We start from the raw sequence: 26,055 nt of genomic DNA on the forward strand, positions 1-26,055 counted from the left end.
GCTCACGAATAATCTAGTTGATTCTGTCCATTTTTCCCTTGTAAGATAATGTTGCAGCATCTTCGCGTGCATGTTTTCTAGTTGATCGTTTGACTTCGGAAAAGCACAGATTTCTAATGGAATCAAAATATTTGTATTCCTGCAAGGAATCCATCACACTCGCTCAATGTGAAAATAGGAAAAAACTGCAACATGAAAGGGATACAAAATGGGGGGAGCAGGAGGCGAAACCCCCTCCCGTGGTGTGTTTTGTGGAGGCAGAGGATCTTCCAATCCCGCAAAACTCAATGGCCATTTTTGCTGCACGCAGACCGTGCCGCTGGGGAACCCATCGCACAAGGTCGCCGTGGCCAGGACTGGAAGACCTCACCAGCAGGAAGAGCTGGAAAATCCCATCCTCTATGTTGGGTCCAGAAGCTGTGAAGTGTCTATTCGGAAGATGAGGTGCTATTGTTCCTCAAGGTTGCGCTGAGCTTCACTGGAGCAGTGCAACAGGCTAAGGGAGATCTCTTTGCGAGAACAAGTTGGAGAATTACATTTTCTTACTCTGCCAGAATTCCCTTTAACCCTGTAAGGCCGGTGATTCAGATGTACCACTTGTGTCATTCATTCTCTGCTGCCCTATCACAGACCTTTTGTTTGTTCTCTTTTCCCCTCCCACCTCTTCATCAAAGCCAATTACATCTATAACTTTTCTCAATTCTGATGACAGGTCATTGTCATTGAAGCATTATTCTGTTTCTGTCACTCTCCACAGTTGCTTCCTGACGTGTTGAGTGTTTTTTTATTTCTGAGTTCCAGCATGCAGTTCATCGAGCAATAACAGTATTCTGCTGTTCATCGAGCAATAAAAGTTATTGTTTGACCAGGTTGTGCATTTTTCAATAATGAATCAAATGTACAATTTAGATTTAATGTTGGTTTAACCTTGTTACTTATTGCTAAATGATGCAACAAAACATCTCTCAACTTGCAACTAATTCTTGTGGCAGGGTTTAAAAATGCCGCTGTTGTTGTATTCCCAAACAGTTGCTTTTGGTGACGGTTCTGCCCAGGTAAGCTTAGTTTGGTTCCATGCAATATCACTTACAACAATAATAAATAAAACGTGAGCATCAGCACACCTCAGGAGAGGGGCAAGGTTAAGAAGGCGAGGCGATTAACCTTGCCCGGTACAGGAATTGAAACCACACTGCTGGCCTTGTTCTGCATCACAAACCAACTGTCTAGCCCACTGAACTAAACCGGTCCCCGTTATATTGTATATGAAATTGAAGTACATAAGATCCTGGAGGTGGAAAGGATGTCTCCTGTTCTGGGTGAATCCAAAACTAGGAAACACTGTTTTAAGATTAGGGGGTGCCTTTTTAGGACAGATGAGGAGGAATTCCTTCTGTGGGTTGTGCAACTTTGCAACTCAAGAGGGCAGTGGGGGCAGGATCATTGAATATTTTAAGGCAGAGGTAGATACGTTCTTGTTAGACAAGGGAATCAACGATTTTCAGAGGTAGATGAGAATGTGGAATTAGAAATGTAAACAGATCAGCCATGAATGTATTGAATGGCGGAGCTGACTCGAGGGGCAAAATGACTTACTTCTGCTCCTATTTCTTATGTTCATGTATGCTTTGCAATGTGGTGTAAAACTGATCTATTCACATTGCTATGAAGGTTGCACTGTTAGGTTAGATAATCAAGAAAAGGTCACACCAGGCTATATCTTATTTTTACATTCTGAGTATCTAGAAAAATCTCTTTATGCATGTTTTGTTTAGTGGATTTTGTGTGAACTTGTTCACATAGCAGGGGAGATAAGGTTCATTAGGCTGATTACTGAGAAGAAGACTTATGAGCAGGTTGGGCCTATATCCATTGGAGTTTAGGAGAATGAGAGGTGATCTTATTGAAACACACATGAGGGAGCTTGATATCCAGATGCTGGAAGGATGTTTCTCCTTGTGGAGGAATCTCAAACTAGGGGGTACAGTTTCAAAACATGGAGCCTCCCATTTAAGACTGAGATGAGGAGGAATCGCTTGTCCAAGCGTCAATAATCTCTGGAATTTTCTACCCCCAAAATGAAGGGGACACTGGCCCATTGAATATATTCAAGACTGCGTTGGACAGATCTCCCAGGTTGTCAACGGTTATGGGGGACAGGCAGGAATGTAGAGTTAAGGCTCTCAACTAGATTATCCATGATCTTATTGAATGGTGGAACTGACTCAATGGACCAAATAGCCTACTTCTATGTCTTATGTTCTTATGTAAGATAGATGCAGGTAAAATACCACAGTGGTTTTTGTAGAACACTGATTAAAATGTATCTAATACTATTTTAAATAAAACTTCAACTTCAAATGATGACGGCATATTTTAGCAATATGTTGCAGGAGCTGCTGTCCACATCCCCTCGAAACTGGTGTTTACTTCCTATAATGGAAGATATGAATAAAATCACATCTGAAAGATATCTGTCTGGGATCGAACATTTCCAGAGAGACTATGAATGCCAAATGATCCGAGAAATGTAATGTAAACAAAATCTTATACTGGTGAAGTATTATTCAATACTTTGTTTGAATGTTCAGGCAAAACTTCATCTGATTAAGCATGTCAGATGAAATTCTAAAAGCAGTTAGGAAGTTGGTCGAATGCTGCGTTTACATAATCTACTTAAAATAAATAGGAATTCTCATTGATATTTAGGCGTATTTTAGTTTTCAAAAAAATAAATTTAAAGTGCCCAATTTTTTTTTTTCCAATTAAGTTGCAATTTAACATGGCCAATCCACCTACCCTGCACACCTTTGGGTTGTGGAGCTGAGACCCACGCAGACACGGGCAGAATGTGCAAACTCCACACACACACACTGACCCGGAGCCAGGATCGAACCCGGGTCCTCGGTGCCGTGAGGCAACAGTGCTAACCACTGCGCCATTGTACTGCCCTAGGTGTATTTTACTTTTGCCTGAATAATTGACCTGGAATGATCTGCCTTCAACTGATGAGATGTTCAGATGGCAGTCAGCATTCACTGTTCAATGTTGAGTTTTAAGTGGAAGTGAGTTTTAGTTAACAAATTACGCACATTTATAAGGCCATGCATCACTATATTATCCAGTATAATTATGACTGGCATAGACACTTTTACTTCTGTACTGGTATTCAACACAAATTCTTGTAATTTGAAATGTTTATAGTATAAAGGTCATCTTCCAGTTTCTGATGAAACCTAATTGGCTATGAAACAATGGTACAGTGTATCAGTGAATCTCTCCCCTTCAACTTGACGAATAAATGAATCATTAACCACAGCAACTTTTTATGTTACAATGTTCGAGGGATTCTGGATTTTTATTTTAAGACCCGATGCTAACAATCAGGTGTTTCCTTTGTTGTATGGAGTACTTTCCCAGCACAGATTAATGTCCCCTTCCTAGGTTACCACCTCACAGCCATTGCTGTGTTGTGCACATTTATCCTCTACAAGATGTAGTTAATGTTTTTTTAAGGGGGTGTGCTTGCTACACCTTTGTCAGTTTCTCAGGCAATTCTGTTCCCAGCTAGGAAGATCAATATATTTTATTTCATTAACTTTGCCTCCTGTTTCTGCCACTCCTTCACCTTCACATTGGACATTTCTGACTCATCTCCCTCCATTTCTGGGGAAAGACTATTAACTATTATAAGCCCACTGATTCCCACATTTATCTTGCTGGCGCTTCTTCACCACCTGTTTCCTATAAGGATGCTATTCGTCCAGTTGGGCACGGGAGCAATAGGTCAGAAGGTGAGAGCATTGAGGGAGAACTAGGGAATAGGGACAGTATGGCTCTGAGGCAGAGCAGACAGGGTGAAGTTGCTGAACACAGCGGGTCTGGTGGCCTGAAGTGCATATGTTTTAATGCAAGAAGTATTACGGGTAAGGCAGATGAACTTAGACCTTGGATTAGTATTTGGAACTATGATGTTGTTGCCATTACAGAGACCTGGTTGAGGGAAGGGCAGGATTGGCAGCTAAACGTTCCAGGATTTAGATGTTTCAGGCGGGATAGAGGGGGATGTAAAAGGGGTGGCGGAGTTGCACTACTGGTTAGGGAGGATATCACAGCTGTACTACGGGAGGACACCTCAGAGGGCAGTGAGGCTATATGGATAGAGATCAGGAATAAGAAGGGTGCAGTCACAATGTTGGGAGTTTACTACAGACCTCCCAACAGCCAGCGGGAGATAGAGGAGCAGATAAGGTAGACTGATTTTGGAAAAGAGTAAAAACAACAGTGTTGTGGTGATGGGAGACTTCAACTTCCCCAATATTGACTGGGACTCACTTAGTGCCAGGGGCTTAGACGGGGCAGAGTTTGTAAGGAGCATCCAGGAGGGCTTCTTAAAACAATATGTAGACAGTCCAACTAGGGAAGGGGCGGTACTGGACCTGGTATTGGGGAATGAGCCCGGCCAGGTGTTAGAAGTGTCAGTAGGGGAGCATTTCAGGAAAAGTGACCACAATTCAGTAAGTTTTAAAGTGCTGGTGGTCAAGGATAAGAGTGGTCCTCGGGTGAATGTGCTAAATTGGGGGAAGGCTAATTATAACAATATTAGGTGGGAACTGAAGAACCTAGATGGGGGCGGATATTTGAGGGTAAATCAACATCTGACACGTGGGAGGTTTCAAGTGTCAGTTGAAAGGAATTCAGGACCGGCATGTTCCTGTGAGGAAGAAGGATAAATACGGCTATTTTCGGGAACCTTGGATAACGAGAGATATTGTAGGCCTCGTCAAAAAGAAAAAGGAGGCATTTGTCAGGGCTAAAAGGCTGCGAACAGACGAAGCCTGTGTGGAATATAAGGAAAGTAGGAAGGAACTTAAGCAAGGAGTCAGGAGGGCTAGAAGGGGTCACGAAAAGTAATTGGCAAATAGGGTTAAAGAAAATCCCAAGGCTTTTTACACATACATGAAAAGCAAGAGAGTAGCCAGGGAAAGGATTGGCCCACTGAAGGATAGGCAAGGGAATCTATGTGTGGAGCCAGAGGAAATGGGCGAGGTACTAAATGAATACTTTCCATCAGTATTCACCAAAGAGAAGGAATTGGTAGATGTTGAGTCTGGAGAAGGGTGTGTAGATAGCCTGTGTCACATTGAGATCCAAAAAGACGAGGTGTTGGGTGTCTTGAACAATATTAAGGTAGATAAGTCCCCAGGGCCTGATGGGATCTACCCCAGAATACTGAAGGAGGCTAGAGAGAAAATTGCTGAGGCCTTGACAGAAATCTTTGGATCTTCACTGTCTTCAGGTGATGTCCCGGAGGACTGGAGAATAGCCAATGTTGTTCCTCTGTTTAAGAAGGGTAGCAAGGATAATCCAGGGAACTACAGGCCGGTGAGCCTTACGTCAATGGTAGGGAAATTCCTGGAGACAATTCTTTGAGACAGGATCTGCTCCCATTTGGAAGCAAATGGACGTATTAGTGAGAGGCAGCATGGTTTTGTGAAGGGGAGGTCATGTCTCACTAACTTGATAAGAGTTTTTCGAGGAGGTCACAAAGATGATGGATGCAGGTAGGGCAGTGGATGTTGTCTATATGGACTTCAGTAAGACCTTTGACAAGGTCCCTCATGGTAGACGAGTACAAAAGGTGAAGTCACACGGGATCAGGGGTGAGCTGGCAAGATGGATACAGAACTGGCTAGGTCATAGAAGGCAGAGAGTAGCAATGGAAGGATGCTTTTCTAATTGGAGGGCTGTGACTAGTGGTGTTCCGCAGGGATCAGTGCTGGGACCTTTGCTGTTTGTAGTATATCTAAATGATTTGGAGGAAAATGTAACTGGTCTGATTAGTAAGTTTGCAGACGACACAAAGGTTGGTGGAATTGCGGATAGCGATGAGGTCTGTCAGAGGATACAGCAGGATTTAGATTGTTTGGAGACTTGGGTGGGGAGATGGCAGATGGAGTTTAATCCGAACAAATGTGAGGTAATGCATTTTGGAAGGTCTATTGCAGGTAGGGAATATACAGTGAATGGTAGAACCCTCAAGAGTACTGAAAGTCAGAGATCTAGGAGTACAGGTCCACAGGTCACTGAAAGGGGCAACACAGGTGGAGAAGGTAGTCAAGAAGGCATACGGCATGCTTGCCTTCATTGGCCGGGGCATTGAGTATAAGAATTGGCAAGTCATGTTGCAGCTGTATAGAACCTTAGTTAGGCCACACTTGGAGTATAGCGTTCAATTCTGGTCGCCACACTACCAGAAGGATCTGGAGGCTTTAGAGAGGGTGCAGAAGAGAATAACCAAAATGTTGCCTGGTATGGAGGGCATTAGCTATGAGGAGCGGTTGAATAAACTCGGTTTGTTCTCACTCGAACGAAGGAGGTTGAGGGGCGACCTGATAGAGGTCTACAAAATTATGAGGGGCATAGACAGAGTGGATAGTCGGAGGCTTTTCCCCAGGGTAGAGGGGTCAATTACTAGGGAGCATAGGTTTAAGGTGCGAGGGGCAAGGTTTAGAGTAGATGTACAAGGCAAGTTTTTTTTACACCGAGAGTAGTGGGTGCCTGGAACTCGCTACCGGAGGAGGTGGTGGAAGCAGGGATGATAGTGACATTTAAGGGGCATCTTGACAAATACATGAATAGGATGGGAATAGAGGGATCCGGACCGAGGAAGTGTAGAAGATTGTAGTTTAGTCGAGCAGCATGGTCGGCACGGGCTTCGAGGGCCGAAGGGCCTGTTCCTGTGCTGTACTTTTCTTTGTTCTTAATACATCTTAATTGCATCAATTCTGACATTGCTGCTATGTATGCCAGTGCTCCCCATAGGTCTTCCTTATTCCTTAGCTGAAGATTGTTCTCTACTACATTATGGCAGGTACCTTAACCATCCTCTTTCCCATACTTATTCCCTCATCCCAAGAGCCAGAAGTAGTGGTCCCTTTGTTCTCCCCTTCTTCCCCAGTAGCCTCTATATCCAGTCGATGATCTTCTGCCACTTCTACCATCTCGGGCACTAAGTCACCACCAAACACACCTACCTGCCCCCCCCCCCCCCTTTCCTCCTTTGAACATTCTGAAGGGACTATTCCATCTTCAATGCCCTTGTCCCCCCTGCCAGTACTCCAACACCCCATTCTCTTCCTATTGCACCTTCCCGTGTTAGCACTTACTGCCTCACAGCATGAGGGATGCAGGTTCAATTCCCACCGCGGGTGACTATGTGGAGTTTGCACCTTCTCCCCATGTCGAGTGACTTTCCTCCGGGTACTTTGGTTTCCTCCCACAGTCCAAGATGTGCAGGTTAGGTGGATTGGCCATGATCAATCAAGGGGTGAGGGCGGGGGAGTAGGCCTAGCTCTTTTGGAGGGCCAGTGCAGACTCGATGGCCCAAATGGTCTCCTTCTGCCCTGTAGGGATTTTATGGATCAAAGAGTATGCATCACCTGCCTGTTCACCCACGTCTTTCAAGTAAAACAGCAAAATATTTGTGCTATTTCCAATTTAGTACATTGTATCCGCTGCTCAGAATGTGGCCTCCTCTGCACTGCGGAGATCAAACACGGTGATTGCATTGCTGATCACCTATATTCATTTCTCAAGTGTGATCGTGAGCTTCCGCTCACTTGCCATTTGAATTCTCCACCTCACTCTGTGCTCGGTCTCTTACTCTTTTCCAGTGAATCTCTACAGAAGCTGAAGGAACAACACCTCGTCTTTTGATTCGGCATTTTCCTGCCTTCCAGAATCAACATTGGTCTGAATTTTGCTGTGGTTTTGTTGGTTAAAATGTCAGCCTTTGTCGTCATTGCTCCACCAAAACGGACATGCAGTGACTATTGGGTAGAAATTGTTGTCAGTTAGTCTATACTGCTCCATTGGGTGTGCCATAGAAATTCACACAAGTACAATCTCCATTACAAACGTGAATTGGCAAAAACGTCCACCTCTAGTCTCGCTGCAAGAACCTTGCAAAATGTTACACTGTTAATTTTTTTTCATTCAAAGGAGGTGGGCGTGCATCACTGGCTAGACCAGGATTTATTGCCCGTCCCATCCCTAGGTGTAATTGACTTTTTAATGGTGGACTAGCTTCATAATTACTGCAAAATCGTCTCACTGTCCCTGCAAAGCAAATTTGTTTTTTTTTTTTAGAAATAGTTTCACAACATCAAAAACTCTATCTTTATTTTAGCTTCTATCTTAAAACAATCTGAAGATTTAAATTCAGATGTGTGTGGCGTACCCGAGCTTTTAATTTTTTCCTGAAAAGAATTTTAATGGAGCAACGTATACGCTTGTCAAATCTGGCTGTTAAATTTACAGCACCTGGGGATGTGAAATTTTTCGATTATCTTTACCTTTACTGTCGCTTCAAATTAGAATTGTTTTTTCTTTATTGGTAGGAGGAGATCCTGGTTACACTCCTCCATCAATCGCTCTTTGAATTAAGTTTCCGTAACTACCACTTCATGCTATTGTTTGGATCTTAAATTGGGTTAAGGTATCCCTTTCTCTAGGGGCTTTCTACCAATATACTGAAGTGAAAACTGTGCGTACACAATTAAAAGAAAAAGATTATACCTGAATTTACAGCTTTAATTGAATCTTTGCAGGAGAAGGAGCCTTTTGAATTTGATTCGACTATCATAATGTATTTTGGAAAGGAACTGGAAAATGTCCTTTTAAATAGGAAAGTCATATTTGTGATAATACTTTGGCTGACTTTTCTTGAACTTTCAGCTTGTGTCATGGGACTCTTGCAGTCCATTGTTCTTTTAAAATTTGTCTCCCTCGTCCGACTAGTGACTGGCTCCTTCCAAGAGTGGAATGTTCCCTCTGCACATTAACTTCCCTTTCTTTTTAGAAGACAAAGGTCAGTCTCCAGTAATCAAATTCTCTAACTGTGATTAACTACGATTTCCGTGAAATCACTGCAAGAGGGGTGGTATGCAACAACATTCGAGAGAATAAAAGGATTTAAGACACAGAAAGTGAAGCTAACATAAGATCCAATTTGTCACTGATAAGTACAGCGGACCATTAAAATTCTCTGAGACGTTTCTGTGTCTGCGTGATTGCAACAAAAGCACACAGACACTCTGTCTTTAGCAGACTAGAAGAGGAGACTGTTATTCACACTGCATATTCCAACTTTTACAAAACAAAATTGGGTCTTTTGTTGCCGCCAGCTGTATGGAGATCAGGTCAGATATGTTTGAGTACCATCTATAATGCGGCAAACACATGTCTGCAGATGACAGCAATTTTTAAAATTTTTTTTTTGTGTTGAAGTACCTCGTCGACAAGGTTGAAGTAGAATTGCACGTTGTTTATGTAAAGTGACAGACAAAAATTGTTAACTTTTATGAAAGTAATAATTTTCATTGGATTGCAATATCAAGTCCTCATTTATACATGCCTGGAAAAAGATAGTGGAAACAGGACTGTGCAGTTTAAATTGACATGGTGTGTCTATAGGTTTTTGAGTTACTTAACTAGTCGGAAGTAAGCTTGCTGAATCCTGTACCTGCTATAACTGAATTAAAGCATTTCTCATCGCAAATGTTTTTGTATTGAATTCTAAATCCCAATTTGCTTGGGGCTGGGTAAGTAATTGGACATGGGTGGAAAATGATTATACCTATTAGAGGATCTTGATGAATGTGTGTTAGGGTGGGAGAAAAGGGGTTGAAGCTGAGTGGGATGTTTCAAGGATTAGTCATGGGATCATCATTGTTTTTAATTTACATCAATGATGTGGCTTCGGAATCTTAACATGATTGGTGATATATTTTGTGCCGAGCGAATAGGAATAGTGGTTTCAGAGGAAGTATCTCAAACCTCAAATTAGACCAGTTTGGACAGATTATGGTAGACTAAATTTAATGAATAAAAAAAAAATTATCTGAGGAATGCAAACAGAAACTGAAGGCTTGCAGTCATTGACAAACAACTCACTTATGACCTTATGATAGAAGGAAAACCATTGTGGAAGCAACTGTAGACAGCTAGCCCTATGACATTGCCCGAAGGGATTGCATTCATGTCCTGGGACTGAGATGATTGATCACACACAACTGTCTTCCTTTGTATCACGTATGACTTTTGAAAATTATTTTCTGTAATGTGGGTGTCACTGGTAAGGCCAGTATCTGTTGCCCATCCCAAATTGTTGCTGGACTGGTAATCCAGAGATCAAGGGTAACGATCTGAGGACCTGGGTTAGAATCCCACCATGGCAGGCAGTAGAATTTTAAGAGCTCAGTAAAATACTCTGAGTTAAAAGTCTAATGATAACATAAAACCAACACATGACTACTTGTGTGCTAAACAGCTGAAGCAGCAAGTAATAGACAGAGCTAAGCGATTCCACAATGAATGCATCAGAACTAAGCTCTGCAATCCTGCCACATCCAGACGTGAAAGGTGGTGGACAATTAACCAATTCACTGGAGGAGGAGGCTCCACAAATATTCCTACCTTCAATGATTGAGGATCCCAGCACGTCTATGGAAAAGTCAAAGCTGAAGCATTCGCAACAATTGCCCCTTGACATTCAGTGGCATTACTTTTCTGAATCCCCCACAATCAACACCCTGGGGGTTACCATTGATCAGAAACTGAACTGGACTAGCCATATTAATACTGTGGCTACCAGAGCAGGTCAAAGGTGAGGAATCCTAAGCCGAGTAACTCACCTTCTGACCCCCCAAATCCTGCCCACCACCTACAAGCCACAAGTCAGGAATATAATAGAATACTCTCCACTTTCCTGGATGAGTTCAGCCCCAATGACACTCGAGACATTCCCAGGGCAAAGCAGCCTACTCGATTGCTCCCCCTTCCACAAACATTCACTCCCTCCAGCACCGACCAACAGTGGCAGCCATGTGTATCATCTCCAAGTTGCACACCCAAGGTTCCTGAGGCAGCACCTTCAACGACCTCACGACCACTCGTCTTCTTGGGCTGTCCCTCGAGGTTGAGGATGACTTGCTTCCACTCTGGGGAGGTGGGTTCTGTGACGGCTGAATAGTCCAACCTGGGAACCACAGACTCTGCCACAGATTTGGCAGGTGGTGTTTGGTAAGGTGATTGGGTGGGATGCTTTGGACTCAGCGTGCTCTTTTTGCTTGGCCTCTGCATGCTCCACACTGTGACGCTCAAAGTGCTTGGCACTTTCGCGGATGCTGCTTTTCCAGTTTGCGCATTCTAAGGCAAGTGATGCCCATTTGTCAATGGGATGTTACATTTATTTAGAGTGTCCTTGTAGCATTTCCTCTGCCCTCCTCGTGATCATTTGCCATTTCGGAGCTCTGAATAGAGCACTTGTTTCGTGAGTCTTTTGTTGGGCTTGTGGACAATGTGGCCCACCCATTGCAGCTGATCGAACATGACCGGGGCCTCCATACTGGAGAAATTGGACTGGGAGAGGACGCTCACGTTGGTATGGCGGTGAATTTGCAGGATATTGCGGGGGGTAGTGTTGGTGATAGCACACCAGGGATTTGAGGTGTCTGTTGTACATTGTGCATGTTTCTGATGTATACAGGTGGGCGGGGATCACGGCTGCTCTGTAGACCGTAAGTGTGGTGCTGGATCCGAGATCCCGGTCTTCGAATGCTCTGTTCCTCAGGTGTCTTGAGACTGCATTGCTGCATTGGAGTCGATGCTGATTGCATCGCCAATGTCTGCTCGCATCGAGGTATGCGAAACGATTCACGTTGTCCAGGGACTCAATGCATCTTGATGGTTGGGGAGCAGGTAGAGAACCTATGTTTTCTGGATGTTTAGTCTGAGGCCCATTCTGATATACCTCCAGTGAATGCCTCGACAATGGTTTGTCGCTCGGCCTCTGCGAGTCTGCGTACTGTAGCTCGATGACAGAAGTCAAGGTGTTCTTGGTTCTGTCCTGGAGAATGGTTTCCCGCTTGTCCGGTCCACTCCAGCGGGGAGTTTCAGGGTGGTGGGATGGAGTGTTTCTGTGATGAAGATCGAGAAGAGCAATAGTGAGCTGACACAGCCCTGCTTGACCCCAGTTTGCACACGTATTGGGTCTGTGATGGTTCCATTGGTGAGGATCATGGCTTGCAGATCTTCGTGGAGCAGGCGGAGAATGGTCAGGAATTTCTGCGGGCAGCTGAATTTGAAGAGGATACTGCACAAACCAGAGTTGATAGAGTTTATGCCGTTTGTGAGATCAAAGACGGTACAGAGATTGACGCTGCTTCCTGCACTTTTCCTCGTCTTGCTGCGCGCTGAAGATCATGTCCATTGTGCCTCTTGATGGGCAGAAGCTGCACTCGGACTCGGGGAGGAGCTCTTCAGCCACAGTTGAGGAGGATTCTTGCGATGACCTTTCCCGTGCTACCCCTTCCAGAAATAAGTTATTGTTAAAAGGGCGGCAGCTGGTTAATTCGAACTGAGAAGATTATGCCTTCACTGAAACTGGATTTTTTTTCCAAATGTGGATAAATAACCCATGTGTGGTAAGTATCTGCTGTATTTAGCTCCGTTATATAATATTGGATGTTGTTTAGGAAACAGTGTGTCTTAAACTTGAGGAACTGTAAGTAGTTGGCGCCAAAGGCGTAACTTCATGTAATAGCCATCGTGTGTATCGCCATCAGTGTAGTTAAGTGTACTGTTGTCGTCTTTTTTTCTTTTAAGTTAATATTCTTTCGTAATGATCACAAAACCACTGGACTATTCCTCCCTGGTTTGTGTATCTTTTCTCACAGTATACCAAATTGAAAATATGCACCACTCCGAAGCGGTGTTGCAAATTACCCCTCTGGGTTTTGGGATGCACTCGCTTTTTAACATCAGTGGGATTCTTAACCGGTTTCTTCAATGACCTGACTATCACTTGAGTTCCTTTGTTGCATAATCAAATGCTGCTCCGATCTCGAGGGCAGTCACTGTCAACTCATCTCTTGAATTCAAATTGTGCCCACTCGAATGAGGTCGGAAATTGAGCAGAACCCATGTTGAGCATCAATGAGCAATTAAGTGCTGCTTGTTAGCATTGTTGTTGGATGATCGGATGGGTAGAATTTGTTATACTTGTGCATCAACAGGATATATCTGAACAATTTTCCACATTTCTCATGTAGATATCAGTTCTGCAGCTGTACTGGTGGAATAGCTTGGTTAGAGGTATGGCTCATTCTGAGGTGCAGTTCTACAACATTGTGGTCGGGATGCTGTGGCCTGCACCTATACCTGTATGCCATGAACCAAGCCGCATCTTGACGTCGTATTTAGTTGTAGAGCTTTAACCTGATCCAATTGTGGATTTGTAATATGCTACTTTCTCTGCTTAGAAATTACACTGTGAAGATGGCCAATACCCTCATGGGTGGATCCACCCGTGAAATGAAGATTGTCGGGGATGAGGTCAAGTAGGTTCTCCTCAGCATTGGTGGTAATCACCAACAAGCAATCCCAGTTTTGCAGCTATGTACCTGAAGGCTCGGCCAGTTCAGTCAATTCTGTACTGCAGGAGTCGCCCTTGATCTCTAAATCGAGTACACAGTAACTTCATTGCAGTGTTAATGTAAGCCTACTTGTGACAATAAAGATTATTATTATTATTCTGTGCTCATGCAACTGTCAAGTAATTTTTCCAGCATGGAAGAGTATTGATGATTCAGCTTTGTGTGGGGGGGGGGGGGTGGCGGCGGCGGCGGCGTTGTGATCTAGAGGCTCAGGCTGATACTCCGGGGACACTGGTTAAATCCCACCATGGCAGATCGTGGAATTTAAGTTTAATTAATTAGTAAAAATCTGGATTTAAAGTCTAGGTTCAGTAGTGGTGCCATGGATACATTTTTTTTTTTAAACAAATGGTTCTCTAATGTCCTTGAGGGAAGGAAATCCGCCGTCATTTCCTGGTCTGGCCTACATTTGATTCCAGCACCACAACTATATGGTTGGCACTGAAATGGCCCAGCAAATCATTCAGCTCTTGGACAATAAAGGCCAGCCTTGCCATTGACACGCACATCCTATGAAAATAAAAAGAAGCAGTGGAGGGGAGGAGGTAGATGGTAATTAGCAGATTTCCCCATTCAAGTTTGTCCTGAAGTCATGAAAATTAAGGAAGTTGGGAATCAATGTTGAGGACTCAAAATGGTCTCTTCCTGTATATCGCTGTTCATTGACCTCTGAAGGAGTTGTTCTGCTGCTGTGAAATGGTGTAGCCAGGGATGACGGTGATGGGGAGAGGAGCCCAGAATGTTGGTTAATCCTGCTGCAAGTGTGATCGTTATGTGGAACCATTCTCCCAAACTTTGGAATCGGTCATAATGGTGCCTTTTGTCGTGCACAGATTTGATACCTAGGTCGCAGCCGAGTGCTCCACTTGCTTTTGCTCTTGTCTTTTGCAGCGGTTTGATGCACGTGGGTGACTTTGTCCACTTTAAGAGTGCAGTTAATAGATCAGCCCCGCTGTTGTGGAGCTGGAGTTGCAGGGATGGCAGCTTGGTTTTCATGTCAATCCCACATGGTCACTCATTGGCATCGGCATTTTATTTCCAAATTGCTTTTTTCTAAATGAAAACGCTTATTCAAACCATCATGGTGGAATTTGAACTTGTGTTCTCTGAATTGTCAGTCCAACTTCTAAGGTTACAAGTCTAGTAATATTACTCATGCAGTGCTGTTATATTGAAAAGGGACAGATTTCTTGTCTCTTAAGAGGTGTTTGAATCCACCTCTCAGTTCGAGGTAGAAAGCATGTGAGTGAATGGTACTGTTATTGAAAACCAGTTGGTCAGAGATGTGTCGCAATGTGTCGAAAGGGGGTTTAGGGTGTGTGCAAATATTTACAAATTACCTCAAAAGCGGTGTATGGACAGTCTTAAACTTTTAATAAATTTTGAGTACCCAATTTTATTTTTCCAATTAAGGGGCACTTTAGCATGGCCAATCTACCTACCCTGCATGTCTTTGGGTTGTGGGGGTGAGATCCACGCAGCCACGGGGAGAATGTGCAACTTCCACACGAACAGTGGGCCGGGATCGAACCCGAGTCCTCGGCGCCGTGAGGCAGCCATGCTAACCATTGTACCGCTGTGTTAACCACTGCGTCACCATGCTGCCCATGGACTGTCTTAAACAAGTGGTGTCTAGGTTGCTTAATGTAGTTTTACATGAAGCTCCCCCCCGCCCCCCCATCCCCACCCTCCAGCAACTACTGATCAAATAGTCGAATAATGAGTACTTATGCTTTTGAGGCATTTGTCCATGCCAACTAATAAGTTTGCATGTGGATTGGTACAGAGTTGGACTCTGAGCACTTTAAAAAAATCTACAATATGTTGTCTTTTATATGTTCCACATGAGATGATAAATATACATTTGATAACTCTGTAACAGTTCAGCACAAGTTGTAACTCGTATTGGAGTACATGTCCTAAGAAAGAATTAGCCCCGAGACCTTTTATTTACAGCGATACACAGCTGTGGCATTCGCTCTTGACTACAAAAGTGCTAAAAATAGAACATTTCAGAGGCTGCTTGCACAGCACATACTTGCAGAGTTTATTTGCTTACATGGACTTGATAATAGCAGTTAATCTATGCTCCATCAATATATTACTGTAAGTGCGTAGTTTAATTTGCACTACTTTATTGGCTTTTATAGCTTTGTAACTCCTATATCATCAAATATTTGCTTATATGCAAGTATTAATTATTTTGACTGGAGTATTACATGTCTCTGATTCTGAGGCAGGAGGATCCCCGTGTAAGTTGTTGGAGGGTTGTTGATTTTCTATATTGAACATATCTAAACTGGTAAGTTGGACTTCACCTCATGTAAGTGGCAAATGGTAGAGAAAATAACTCCTGCATTTATTACTAAGCCTCAAAATAGTAAATTTTTCACATAGTTAAACATCTTGAATGGGAGAGCAGGCACAAAGGTTGAATGATCTTCTCCTGCTAAGTCCTTTGTTGAGGTGTTTCGGCATCTGGGATGTTGAAGTACATTCATGTTGACTTTTCAGTCAACTTTGAAATTCTTTGTTTTCAATATCGTTTTAGATTTGCAAGCAGCTATTGATTAGTGATATACACATTTGAAACTAGTGTATTATTCCTTGTGTCTGAATAAAGCTTGTAATCTTACAGTTGAAGTAGATGCTTTATTTCTATGAGTTTGTTCTCTGTCCAGCGCTTAGACTATGTTACATCTTAGCTGCCTGCCTGTGTCCTGCTCATCAGCTGCCGTTCCTCTGAAGAGAGAGCTTCCTGTTTGTCTATGTATATATACATCACTGGTGCTCCCTCTAGTGGTTACTTAGTTGTACTGTATTTACCTTAACCCCTTGCGTATATACAGTGATGCATATCATTACAACTAGTAAATTGCATTCCGTAACAACAAAAGATGTTGTAAAGTGGAAGCTCTGCCAGAGCTATATTAAATTCCAAGGGAATCTCCTTGCATTGAAAATCTGAGTGCCAGTATTTTTGATTGTGTTCTGTGAAACCATATGCAAATGGTACTTTGGAGACGGGTCACGGAAAACTTCTTGGCTTTGTTTGTATTGGATCTTTGTTGGTCTGGCAAAATAAAAACGTGGTCATATAATACACATGGAATTTGCAATTCATTTTCCATTTCTACCCCTGAATTAGCCTTGGGTTTTGATCTGGTTGTGCCTCCCAGAAGTCTACATGACATCTGGGATAAATAACCCCTTGTGTGGCGCCTAAAGCATCATAACACCATGGAATAGGCTTGATGAGCCAAATGGTCTGTTTTTTTCTGATATTTGCAGTTCTTCATTAAAGGTGTTATTGCAGCAACTGAAAACAGCACTTTGCTCTAGAAATTCTAGATTTCATTCTCATCTCAGACACGCACAAGCATTTCAATTAGGCGTAGGCCGTTTGGCCCTTGGAGCCTGCTCTGCATGCAATAAGTTCATGGCTGATTGGATTGTGGTCTCAACTCTACTTTTCTGTCTACCCCTAGTTAATAGTTAATGACGTCAAACATTCAACAACTAAATTAGTATCCGGAAATCTATTAACTTCTGTCTTGAACATGCTCGATAATTGAGCTTCTACAGCCCCCTGAGTAAGTGAATTCCAAAGATTCACCACCTTCTGATTGAAGAAATTATTCCTCATCTTACTTTTGAATGGCCTACTCCTTATATTGAACCTTTTCCCTCTGGCTCTCGACTCAACAGCCAGGGGAAACATCCTATCCACATCTACTGTTACAATCCGAGTTGGTGGGGCAGCACGGTAGCATAGTGGTTAGCACAGTTGATTCACAGCTCCTGGGTCCCAGGTTTGATTCACGGCTGGGTCACAGTCTGTGCGGAGTCTGAACGTTCTCCCTGTGTCTGTGTGGGTTTTCTCCGAGTGCTGCGGTTTCCTCTCTCAGTCCAAAGATGTGCAGGTTGGGTGGATTGGCTATGCTAAATTCTCCAGTGTCCAAAAGAAAAGGTTAGGTGGGGGTTACTGGGTTGCGGGGATAGGGTAGATATGTGGGTTTGAGTAGGGTGCTCTTTGTAAGGGCCGGTGCAGACTCGATGGGCTAAATGGCTCCTTCTGCACTGTAAATTCTATGATGTTAAAACTGGACGGGAAGATTGTAGAATGGATCCCTGGCTCAAAATACTAACTTTTAATTTTTTTAAAATCCAACGTGGAGGAAGAGTCACAGGACCGCTAAATAGTTTTAACAACAAGAAAAAGACATTTATTAAACATGGAAAAATTTGATTTATAAAGCATTATTCCTTTACTCTCTCCTCCCCCCCCCCCCCCCTCCTCCCATAAACACACAGGTTTTTAAATTAACAAGGATGTCAAAGCACATTTAAAGCTACAATGGTCTCATTGACACACACAAAAATCTGGAATTAAAAGTCGAGCGATGACCATAAAACCATTATCAATTGTCGTAAAAACCCATCTGGTTCACTCATGTCCTTTACGGAAGGACATGCCATCTTAGCTGGTCTGGCCTACATGTGACTCCAGACCTACAGCGATGTGGTTGACTCTTCACTGCCCCCTCAAGGGTAATTAGGGATGGGTAATAAATGTTGGCATGGCCTGCGACAACCATGACCCATCAATGAATTTAAAAAAAACACAGTCCCTTTGATGCATTCAAGATGACTGTGGTCAAATACACACTCCTATCGGAAACCCCAAGTGAATGTCTGTGGATGCCTCCTCGAATATCCCCAGATGATTGGAAGAGTTTCCAAACTATACTTCCAAAAATATGGTTAAAAATCTACTCTCATAATCATGCTTTCCATTAGTGATTTGCATTCTGAAATCCAGTTCATGGGTCCTAATATACTCTTGTGACCAGAGCTTCTGCTCCACTTTTACCAGTAAATCCATTCCAGGATTTTACAAAAACCCTTCAGGATTCTTTTGCCGTAAAAGGTTTCCACTGTTATACAAACTCTGATATCCAGCTTATACTGTTTTCCCGATTAATTTAAAATTGGTTTTGCAGACTGCAGTAAGACACTCAAACTTTAGGATTACTTTAGAAAACTTTGGTCTTCTTACCGGCTGAAGCCTTCTCAGCTTTGTCTTTGGTGCCCATGAACATTTCTGTTCTATTTCCAGGTTTCAGGAGCCAACTGTCCTTTGGTTTCTCTGGAGCTTGCTTTCTTGCACATTACTCCATCGTACAACTTCTCATGCCTCCAGCAGAGATGAGTGATGTTTCCACTCCGGCTGACTATCTGTAACTGCCTTGACTTCCAGTGAAAGAACAAACAAAGATGGCCTCCTGTTGCTAAGCAACACTCCTCTGCTACTATTTATTTATTTTTCACATTACGACCCTCTACAAGCACAATAAAATCAAAGTTGGAACTTTAAAAAAATACATTTCGAGTACCCAATCATTTTTGTTTCCAATTAAGGGGCAATTTAGCGTGGCCAATACATCTAGCCTGCCCATTTTTGGGTTATTGGGGGGTGAGGCCCACGCAGACATGGAGTATGTGGAAACTCCACACGGAGAGTGACCCAGGTCCTCAACGCTGTGATGCAGCAGTGCTAACCACTGCGCCACCGCGCCGTCGTAGCACAGTGGTTAGCACAGTTTCACAGCTCCAGGGTCCCAGGTTCGATTCACGGTTTGGGTCACTGTCTGTGCGGAGTCTGCATGTTCTCCACATGTCTGCGTGAGTTTCCTCCGGGTGCTCCGGTTTCCTCCCACAATCCAAACATGTGCAGGTTAGGTGGATTGGCCTTGATAAATTGCCCTTAGTGTCCAAAAAGGTGAGGTGGGGTTACTGGGTTACGGGGACAGGGTGGAGACGTGGGCTTAAGTAGGGTGCTCTTTCCAAAAGCCGGTGCAGACTAGATGGGCCGAATGGCCTCCTCCTGCACTGTAAATTCTATGAAATCAAAGTTGGAACTTAACGAAACACCCACATACAAAACACCTTTGTCCAGCATGAATCTAACTATAGGTTTTACTCTTCCAGGCACAGAAACATTAAATTAATTTAAACTCACTTAAAACTAGACCTTATTTCTTTAATAAAAAAAAAAAAAAAAAAATTTAGAGTACCCAATTATTTTTTTCCACTTCAGAGGCAATTTAGTGTGGCCAATCCACCTAACCTGCACATCTTTGGGTTGTGGGGATGAAATCCACGCAGACACAGGGAGAATGTGCAAACTACACGCGGACAGAGACCCAGGGCCGGGATCGAATCCGGGTCCTCGGCGCCTTAGGCAGCAGTGCTAACCACTGTGCCATCATGCCACCCACTATACCTTATTTCTAATGTTTACCACTACAGGTATAAATCCTGTAAATCTATTTAGCCTATCACGCCCTGTAAGAATTTTGTAAGTTCCAATTGGATCACCTTTTCGTTCTTTGAAACTCTAGAGAATGCCGGTCCAGTTTCCTCAATCCGTCCTCATAGACAATTCTGCCATCCGAGGGATTAGTCTGGTTACCTCTTGCACTCCCTCCATGACAAGACTATCCTTCCATGGGTAAGGAGATCAAAATTGTACACACTACTCCAGGGACAGTCTCATCAAGGCTCCAGATAATTGCAGCAAGACCTCTTTATTCCTGTATGCAAATCTCAGTTGTGATGAAGCCAACATACCATTTGCCATCCTAATTGCTTGCTGCACTTGCATGCGGCACAGCAGCACAGTGGTTAGCACTGTTGCTTCACAGCTCCACGTTCCCAGGTTCGATTCCTGGCTTGGGTCACTGTGCGGAGTCTGTACATTCTCCCCGTGTCTGCATGGGTTTCCTCTGAGTGCTCCGGTTTCTTCCCACCGTCCCGAAAGTCGTGCTGTTAGGCAATTTGGACATTCTGAATTCTCCCAGGAATTCTCCGCAGGAAGAAGAGCGTGAAGAGAGCGAAGAGGTGGAGAAGAAGAGTGGAGAAGAGAACGATTTGAACTTGGGGCTCAATTCTTGTCCCCAGGGGCTTCCCGCCTTTTGGGGCGGACCCTGTACCTGGTCCCAAGTGATTGGACTTTGTCCCAATCGCTTGGTTCAATTTTCTCCAATGCTGGAGCGGTTCCCTGATCGATGGGCGGTCTTGAGGTGCTCGTTCACCTCCTTTTGTGTAGGCTCCTGCTGGCGCCTGCTTTGTGTGTCCAAATGTTGCTTATTGTTCCCGGGGTTTGCTCATTAGTATGCAGATGGCTGTTGCTTTGTTATGCTGATGGTTGCTGGTATCTATATTGTCTGGCCTTTCCAGCGGTAAATACACAGCCAACCTGCAGCTGTTGGTTTTTGTCTTGTTGGCTGACTTTCCCATCTGCCTTTGCCATTCGCCATTTTGAATCGGGAGTTGGCCATTTTAAGTGGCTACAGCAGCCTGCCATCTTAAGAATCACCCATTTATTCCTAGTCTCTTACTGTCTGTTAACCAATTCTCAATCCATACCAGCATATTATGCCTAATCCCATGTGCTCTTAATTTTATTTACTAGCTTCCTGCTTGGGACCTTAACAAAGGCCTTCTGAAAATCATTGTACACCACATCTGATTATCCTTTATTCTAAACATAACATCCTCAAAAACTCCCAACATGTTTGTCAAACAAAATTTTCCTTTCATAAATCCATGTTGACTCTGCCCGATCCTTTTTTTTCTCTTCCTTTTTTTCCCCTTTTTTTATTATAAGAGTATCCAAATATTTTCTTTTCCAATTAAGGGGCAATTTAGCGTGGCCAGTCCACCTACCCTGCACATCTTTGGGTTGTGGGGTGAAACCCATGCAGACACGGGGAGACTCTGCGAACTGCACACAGACAGTGACCCGGGACTGGGATCGAACCTGGGTCCTCGGTGCCATGAGGCAGCAGTGCTAACCACTGCACCACCATGCTGCCCGTTCCTATCATTATTTTCTAAGGTGCCCAGTTTTTACATCCTCCATATTAGGGAAAATGTTTGAATCTGTTAGAGGTCAAACTAATATGTCTGTCATTCTCTATTTTCTTTCCTCCTCCCTGCGTAGATAGTGGGGTTACATTTGCTACTTTACAGTCTGTAGGAACCTTTCCAGAATCTGTACAAGTTTGAAAGATAAACGCCAGTAGATCACCATCTCGATAAACACCTCCTTCAGCTCTCTGGGACATAGTTCATCCGGTCTTAGTGATTTATCAGTAGGCAATTAATTAATTTTTCGAGTCCTATCTCTTCATTAATCTGTTACTCATTTAGTTCCTTGGCATCTCTGAGAGATTTTCTTCTTTATGACGATCGACATGAAGTAATTGTTTAGTGTCTCCACCATTTTCCTACACCTTTTCACAGAGCTGAAGAAACTTTTACAGTCTGCCTTTATGCTTTTTGTTAGCTTGCATTCATATTCTTTTTTCCCTTTAGCAATTTCTTGGTCCTCCTTCGCTGGATTCTAAATTATTCCCAATCCTAGGATTTTTAGCATCCTCCGAAGCCACTTCCTTAATGCAATCTTTAACTGCTTTTGTTAACCAGGTTTGCTTTACCTTTCTTGTTGGGTTTTTAATGTATATTTGTAGTAGACCATATAATACTACTTTAAGTATTAGCCAGCACTAAGATATGCAGGGTAGGTTGGTTGGCCACGTTAAATTGCCCCTTAATTGGAACAAAAAAAAGAATTGGGTACACTAAATTTTTAATTTTTTTAAAAGAAAAAGTATTAGCCAGTACTTGTCTCCTGTCAAATATTTTAACATATGTAATGTATACATTATATCATGTTACGGTCACCATGGGCAGCGCGGTGGCACAGTGGTTAGCATTGCTGCTTACAGAGCTGAGGACCCAGATTCGAATCCCGGCCCTGGGTCACTGTCCGTGTGGAGTTTGCACGTTCTTCCCGTGTCTGCGTGGGTTTCACCCCCACAACCCAAAGATGCGCAACTTAGGTGGATTGGTCATGCTAAGTTGCCCCTTAATTGGAAAAAATAATTGGGTACTCTAAATTTATTTTTTAAAATGTTACGGTCACTATTTCCTGTAGGCTCCTTTTGAGCAAGATTATTAGTTAGCCCTTTCTCATTACATAAATCTAAAATCGACTAGTTGGTTCTTCATTGTACTGCTCCAGAAATCCATCTTGTGTACACACCAGGAATTCATCGTCCAAAACATTAGTACTAATTAGGTTTCTGTGTAGCTTTATATGAAGCTTGAAGTCGCTCATCATTACTACATTACCTATATTACAAGCAGCTTTAATTTCCTGATTTGTACTATACGTAGCATTACCACTAGTGTTTGGTGGCCCATAAACAACTTCCCCCAGTGCTTTCTGCCCCTTGATGCTTCACTCCACCCAAAATGATTCTACATCTTGATCCTTCAATCTAAGATTCTCTCACTAATATACTGATCTCTTGCCTGATGAACAGTGCTACCCCATCTCATTTTCCTTTTTGTTTATGCTTCCGAAATAATGAATATCCTTGAATATTCAGTTCCTATACTCACAAGACTCCAGCACTACCTGCCTGGCTCCCTTAAGCTGCGCCGGTGGTCATGCATTCCTTCTCTGCCTGCATGTTCCAAACCTGTGTTTTGACCACCTCCTGAAAGGTGCTATCCATGTAGTTCTCTGCCTCATGGATGCAGTGCAATGACTTTAGTCGCTGCTTGAGTTTCAAAACATAAGAGAGCTCAAATTTCTGCAGCCGGTGACACTTCCTGCAGATATGTTTTTCTCGGACACATGACTTCGATACATTCCACTGAATGCAGATAGTGTGTCTCCAGTAATAGTTATGTTTACTCACCCATGGATCAACTTCCAGCTTGGAATTGGGAAGATTGATGACACATCATTCGCTCCAACTAAGCATTCGGCGGTGTCGCTACTGACTGCATAACTTATCTGACTACTTACGCTGAACCAGATGGCTTCAATCCTATCATCTGTTGAAACCCTAAAGAGAGTTTTAAATGGCACATACTGTGTTGCTAAGAGCACTTGCATCCACTTCTGCAACAGTGGCCGCCTTTGCTCTCCCCTCCCTCCGTTCTCTGACTGCAGCCCCTGTTGCATCTGAAACCCTTTTACATATCTTCGGCAGCGACCAGCTAAACTGTTCCTGTATCCTCCTTGCAGGTCTCCCTGCAATCAGTGTCCATCTTTCATTGATTCCAAATTGCCCAGAGTGCTGTTGTCTATATTTGCTGTTCAGTCTTCCTCAGCACTAAGTTTAAAATTCTCCTACAAATCCTAACAGCTACCCCAATCTTTCTCCTTTAATCCTATATCTCTTTGCGTCGCTAAGATTCAAGCTTTTGTGCATCATTTTCTTCCATTGATCAACTTGGCTCCAGCTGAGTACAGCTTCTTGAAAATTCTCGAGCCTCTTTTCACTTGATGAAAATAAAAACTGCTCCTTTTATAAATCCATTTCTTCTGCTGAATTTTCCATTAATCTTCCTAATCTCTCTCTGTTTCTGAGTTAGAGGCCAGTGAGCTTGCATGCATTTGTTTGTGGAGGGTTGTGAGTGTATTTTATGATAAAGGTGCTACCTAAATGAATGTTGATTAATATATAGTACTACCTCCATGTATCTTGCATGGAATCGAAGTTGATGGGTGGTTGAATTGTTTGCTTCTTTATTTTCCAGATTGACCAAATTGCAAATATTGGAACTGCGTGAAAATCAACTGAAGATGTTGCCAAAGTAAGAATTTTTCTGTATTTAATAACAGTTTGTATATCTTGAAATTTTATCTCATTTGCCAGTGTTTTCTGTCTGCTCAATTTAAATTAAAATCATCAGTGTGTTTTTAGTCATAACATCTCCTTTTCCATCTCTGCTTGGCACCTTTATGGAGTTGTGAATTGTTGGTCATTGATGAATGCTGGTAGCATCGTGAAGTGAACTGGCTGTGAGGAAATATTTCACAGCCGCATGACAGTGGAATTATCGGTTCCATGATCTTCTTTCAACTTGGTATAATAATGCAGCTGTTTGAGACTGTCGGGCCCAGTAGCTTTTCCAAGTCTGTTCTCTGTGTCGCAATGTGAATATCAATGAAAGAAACAAAAGCTGACCAAGTTAATCACAATTCTGCTAATAGCAAGATTGTGAGTGTGCATATTAAAAATAGATTGACATCAAAAGGTCTGAAGCTCCAGACACTCGAGATCTGATGGGCGAATAGGAAAGCAAGCAGCAAATCCCTGTCCGTCAAAAGGTTGCAAAATTTATGTAATTCCCTCCAAGCACTTTTGGAGTGCTGGAAATAAATGTCACACTATTCTGGTACAGAGATATGTCCTTGATGGTAGTGTATATTAACTGATGCAGTCCCAGAAAAAGTTTTCAGCTAAATATAATCATTCAAACCTTTTCATCGTATCATTTAAAACAAAAAAATTCAATGCTGTGGAAATGATTGTCAATTGCAGCATTTTTTTTCTCAATTAACTGACGAGATGTGAGCATCGCCAGCAAGGCCAGCATTTGTTGCTCATCCCTAATCCCCTTGCATAGGTGGTTGTGAGCTGCCTTCTTGAACTGTTGCAGTCCATCTGGTGTAGGTACACCCACTGTTCAGTTAGGAGTGTCAGGTTTTTTGCTCGGCAACAGTGAAGGAACATACAAAATAGGAGCTGTCCCCCCCCCGCCGCCCCCAAGCCTGTTCCACCATTCAATAGGCTCATGCCTGATCTGTTTGTGTTTAGCTTCCCATCTACCTCCAGTAGCCTTAGATTCTTGGGAATCTGTCTTCCTCTGTTTAAAAATATTCAGTGACCCGGCTTCCACCGCAAGAGTGATGTGGTTCCAAGTCAGGATGGTGTGTAACTTGAAGGGACGCTCGTGTCTGCTGCTGCAGGTTTGAAAGATGCTAATGAAGTAGGTTTGGCGAGTTCATAGAATCATCAAATTTACAGTGCAGAAGGAGCCCATTCAGACCATCGAGTCTGCACCGGCCCTTACAACGAGCACTCTACTGAAGCCCACGTATCTACCCTTTCTCCGTAACCCAATAACCCCCACTTAACTGCAGTGTATTATGTAGATGGGACAAATTGTTGCCACTGTGTGTTGTAGGTGGTGGAAAAGCTTTGGAGAGTCAGGAGATTAGATATTTGATGTAAAATTTCCAGCCTCTGTCTGACCTACCCACGTAGTCACAGTACTTCTGATTTTGGCTTCTTCGGAACGGTCATATTGGATTCAGAACATTAGCTCTGTTTCACTCTTTACAGGTGTTGCCAGACCTGAGTTTTTCCAGCACTTTCTGTTTCTATTTCAAATCCAGGCATCCACCGTATTTTGCTTTAATATGAATGGTACCCTAGGATATTGATTGTCGGGGATTCAGTCATGGTAATACTATTGTCTGTCATGGGAAGATGGTCAGATGCTTTCTTGTTGGAGATGGTCTAGAACTTTCATGGTGTGTATATTTCTTCCTACTTGTCAACCCAAACCTAAATGTTGCTCAAGTCGTGCTGCATTCAAGCATGGACTACTTCAGTATCTGAGGAATTGTGAATAGTATTGAACATTAGAGTCACAGTGAACATCGTAAGAGGTCATACAACAC

General features: G+C 43.1%; 1 protein-coding gene across 3 annotated transcripts in view; it reads left to right on the forward strand.

Annotated features, from left to right (window-relative positions):
- Positions 1-26,055, forward strand: part of erbin (erbb2 interacting protein) — a 354,311-nt gene that overhangs the window by 186,739 nt on the left and 141,517 nt on the right. For all 3 annotated transcript variants that reach the window (XM_072515927.1, XM_072515929.1, XM_072515928.1), the window contains exon 6: positions 24,123-24,179. In XM_072515927.1, coding sequence (XP_072372028.1) covers positions 24,123-24,179 — 57 coding nt within the window. The remainder of the gene's footprint in view (positions 1-24,122; positions 24,180-26,055) is intronic.

This window comes from Scyliorhinus torazame, chromosome 9 (assembly GCF_047496885.1).
Source record: "Scyliorhinus torazame isolate Kashiwa2021f chromosome 9, sScyTor2.1, whole genome shotgun sequence".
In the NCBI taxonomy this organism is placed as follows: domain Eukaryota; kingdom Metazoa; phylum Chordata; class Chondrichthyes; order Carcharhiniformes; family Scyliorhinidae; genus Scyliorhinus; species Scyliorhinus torazame.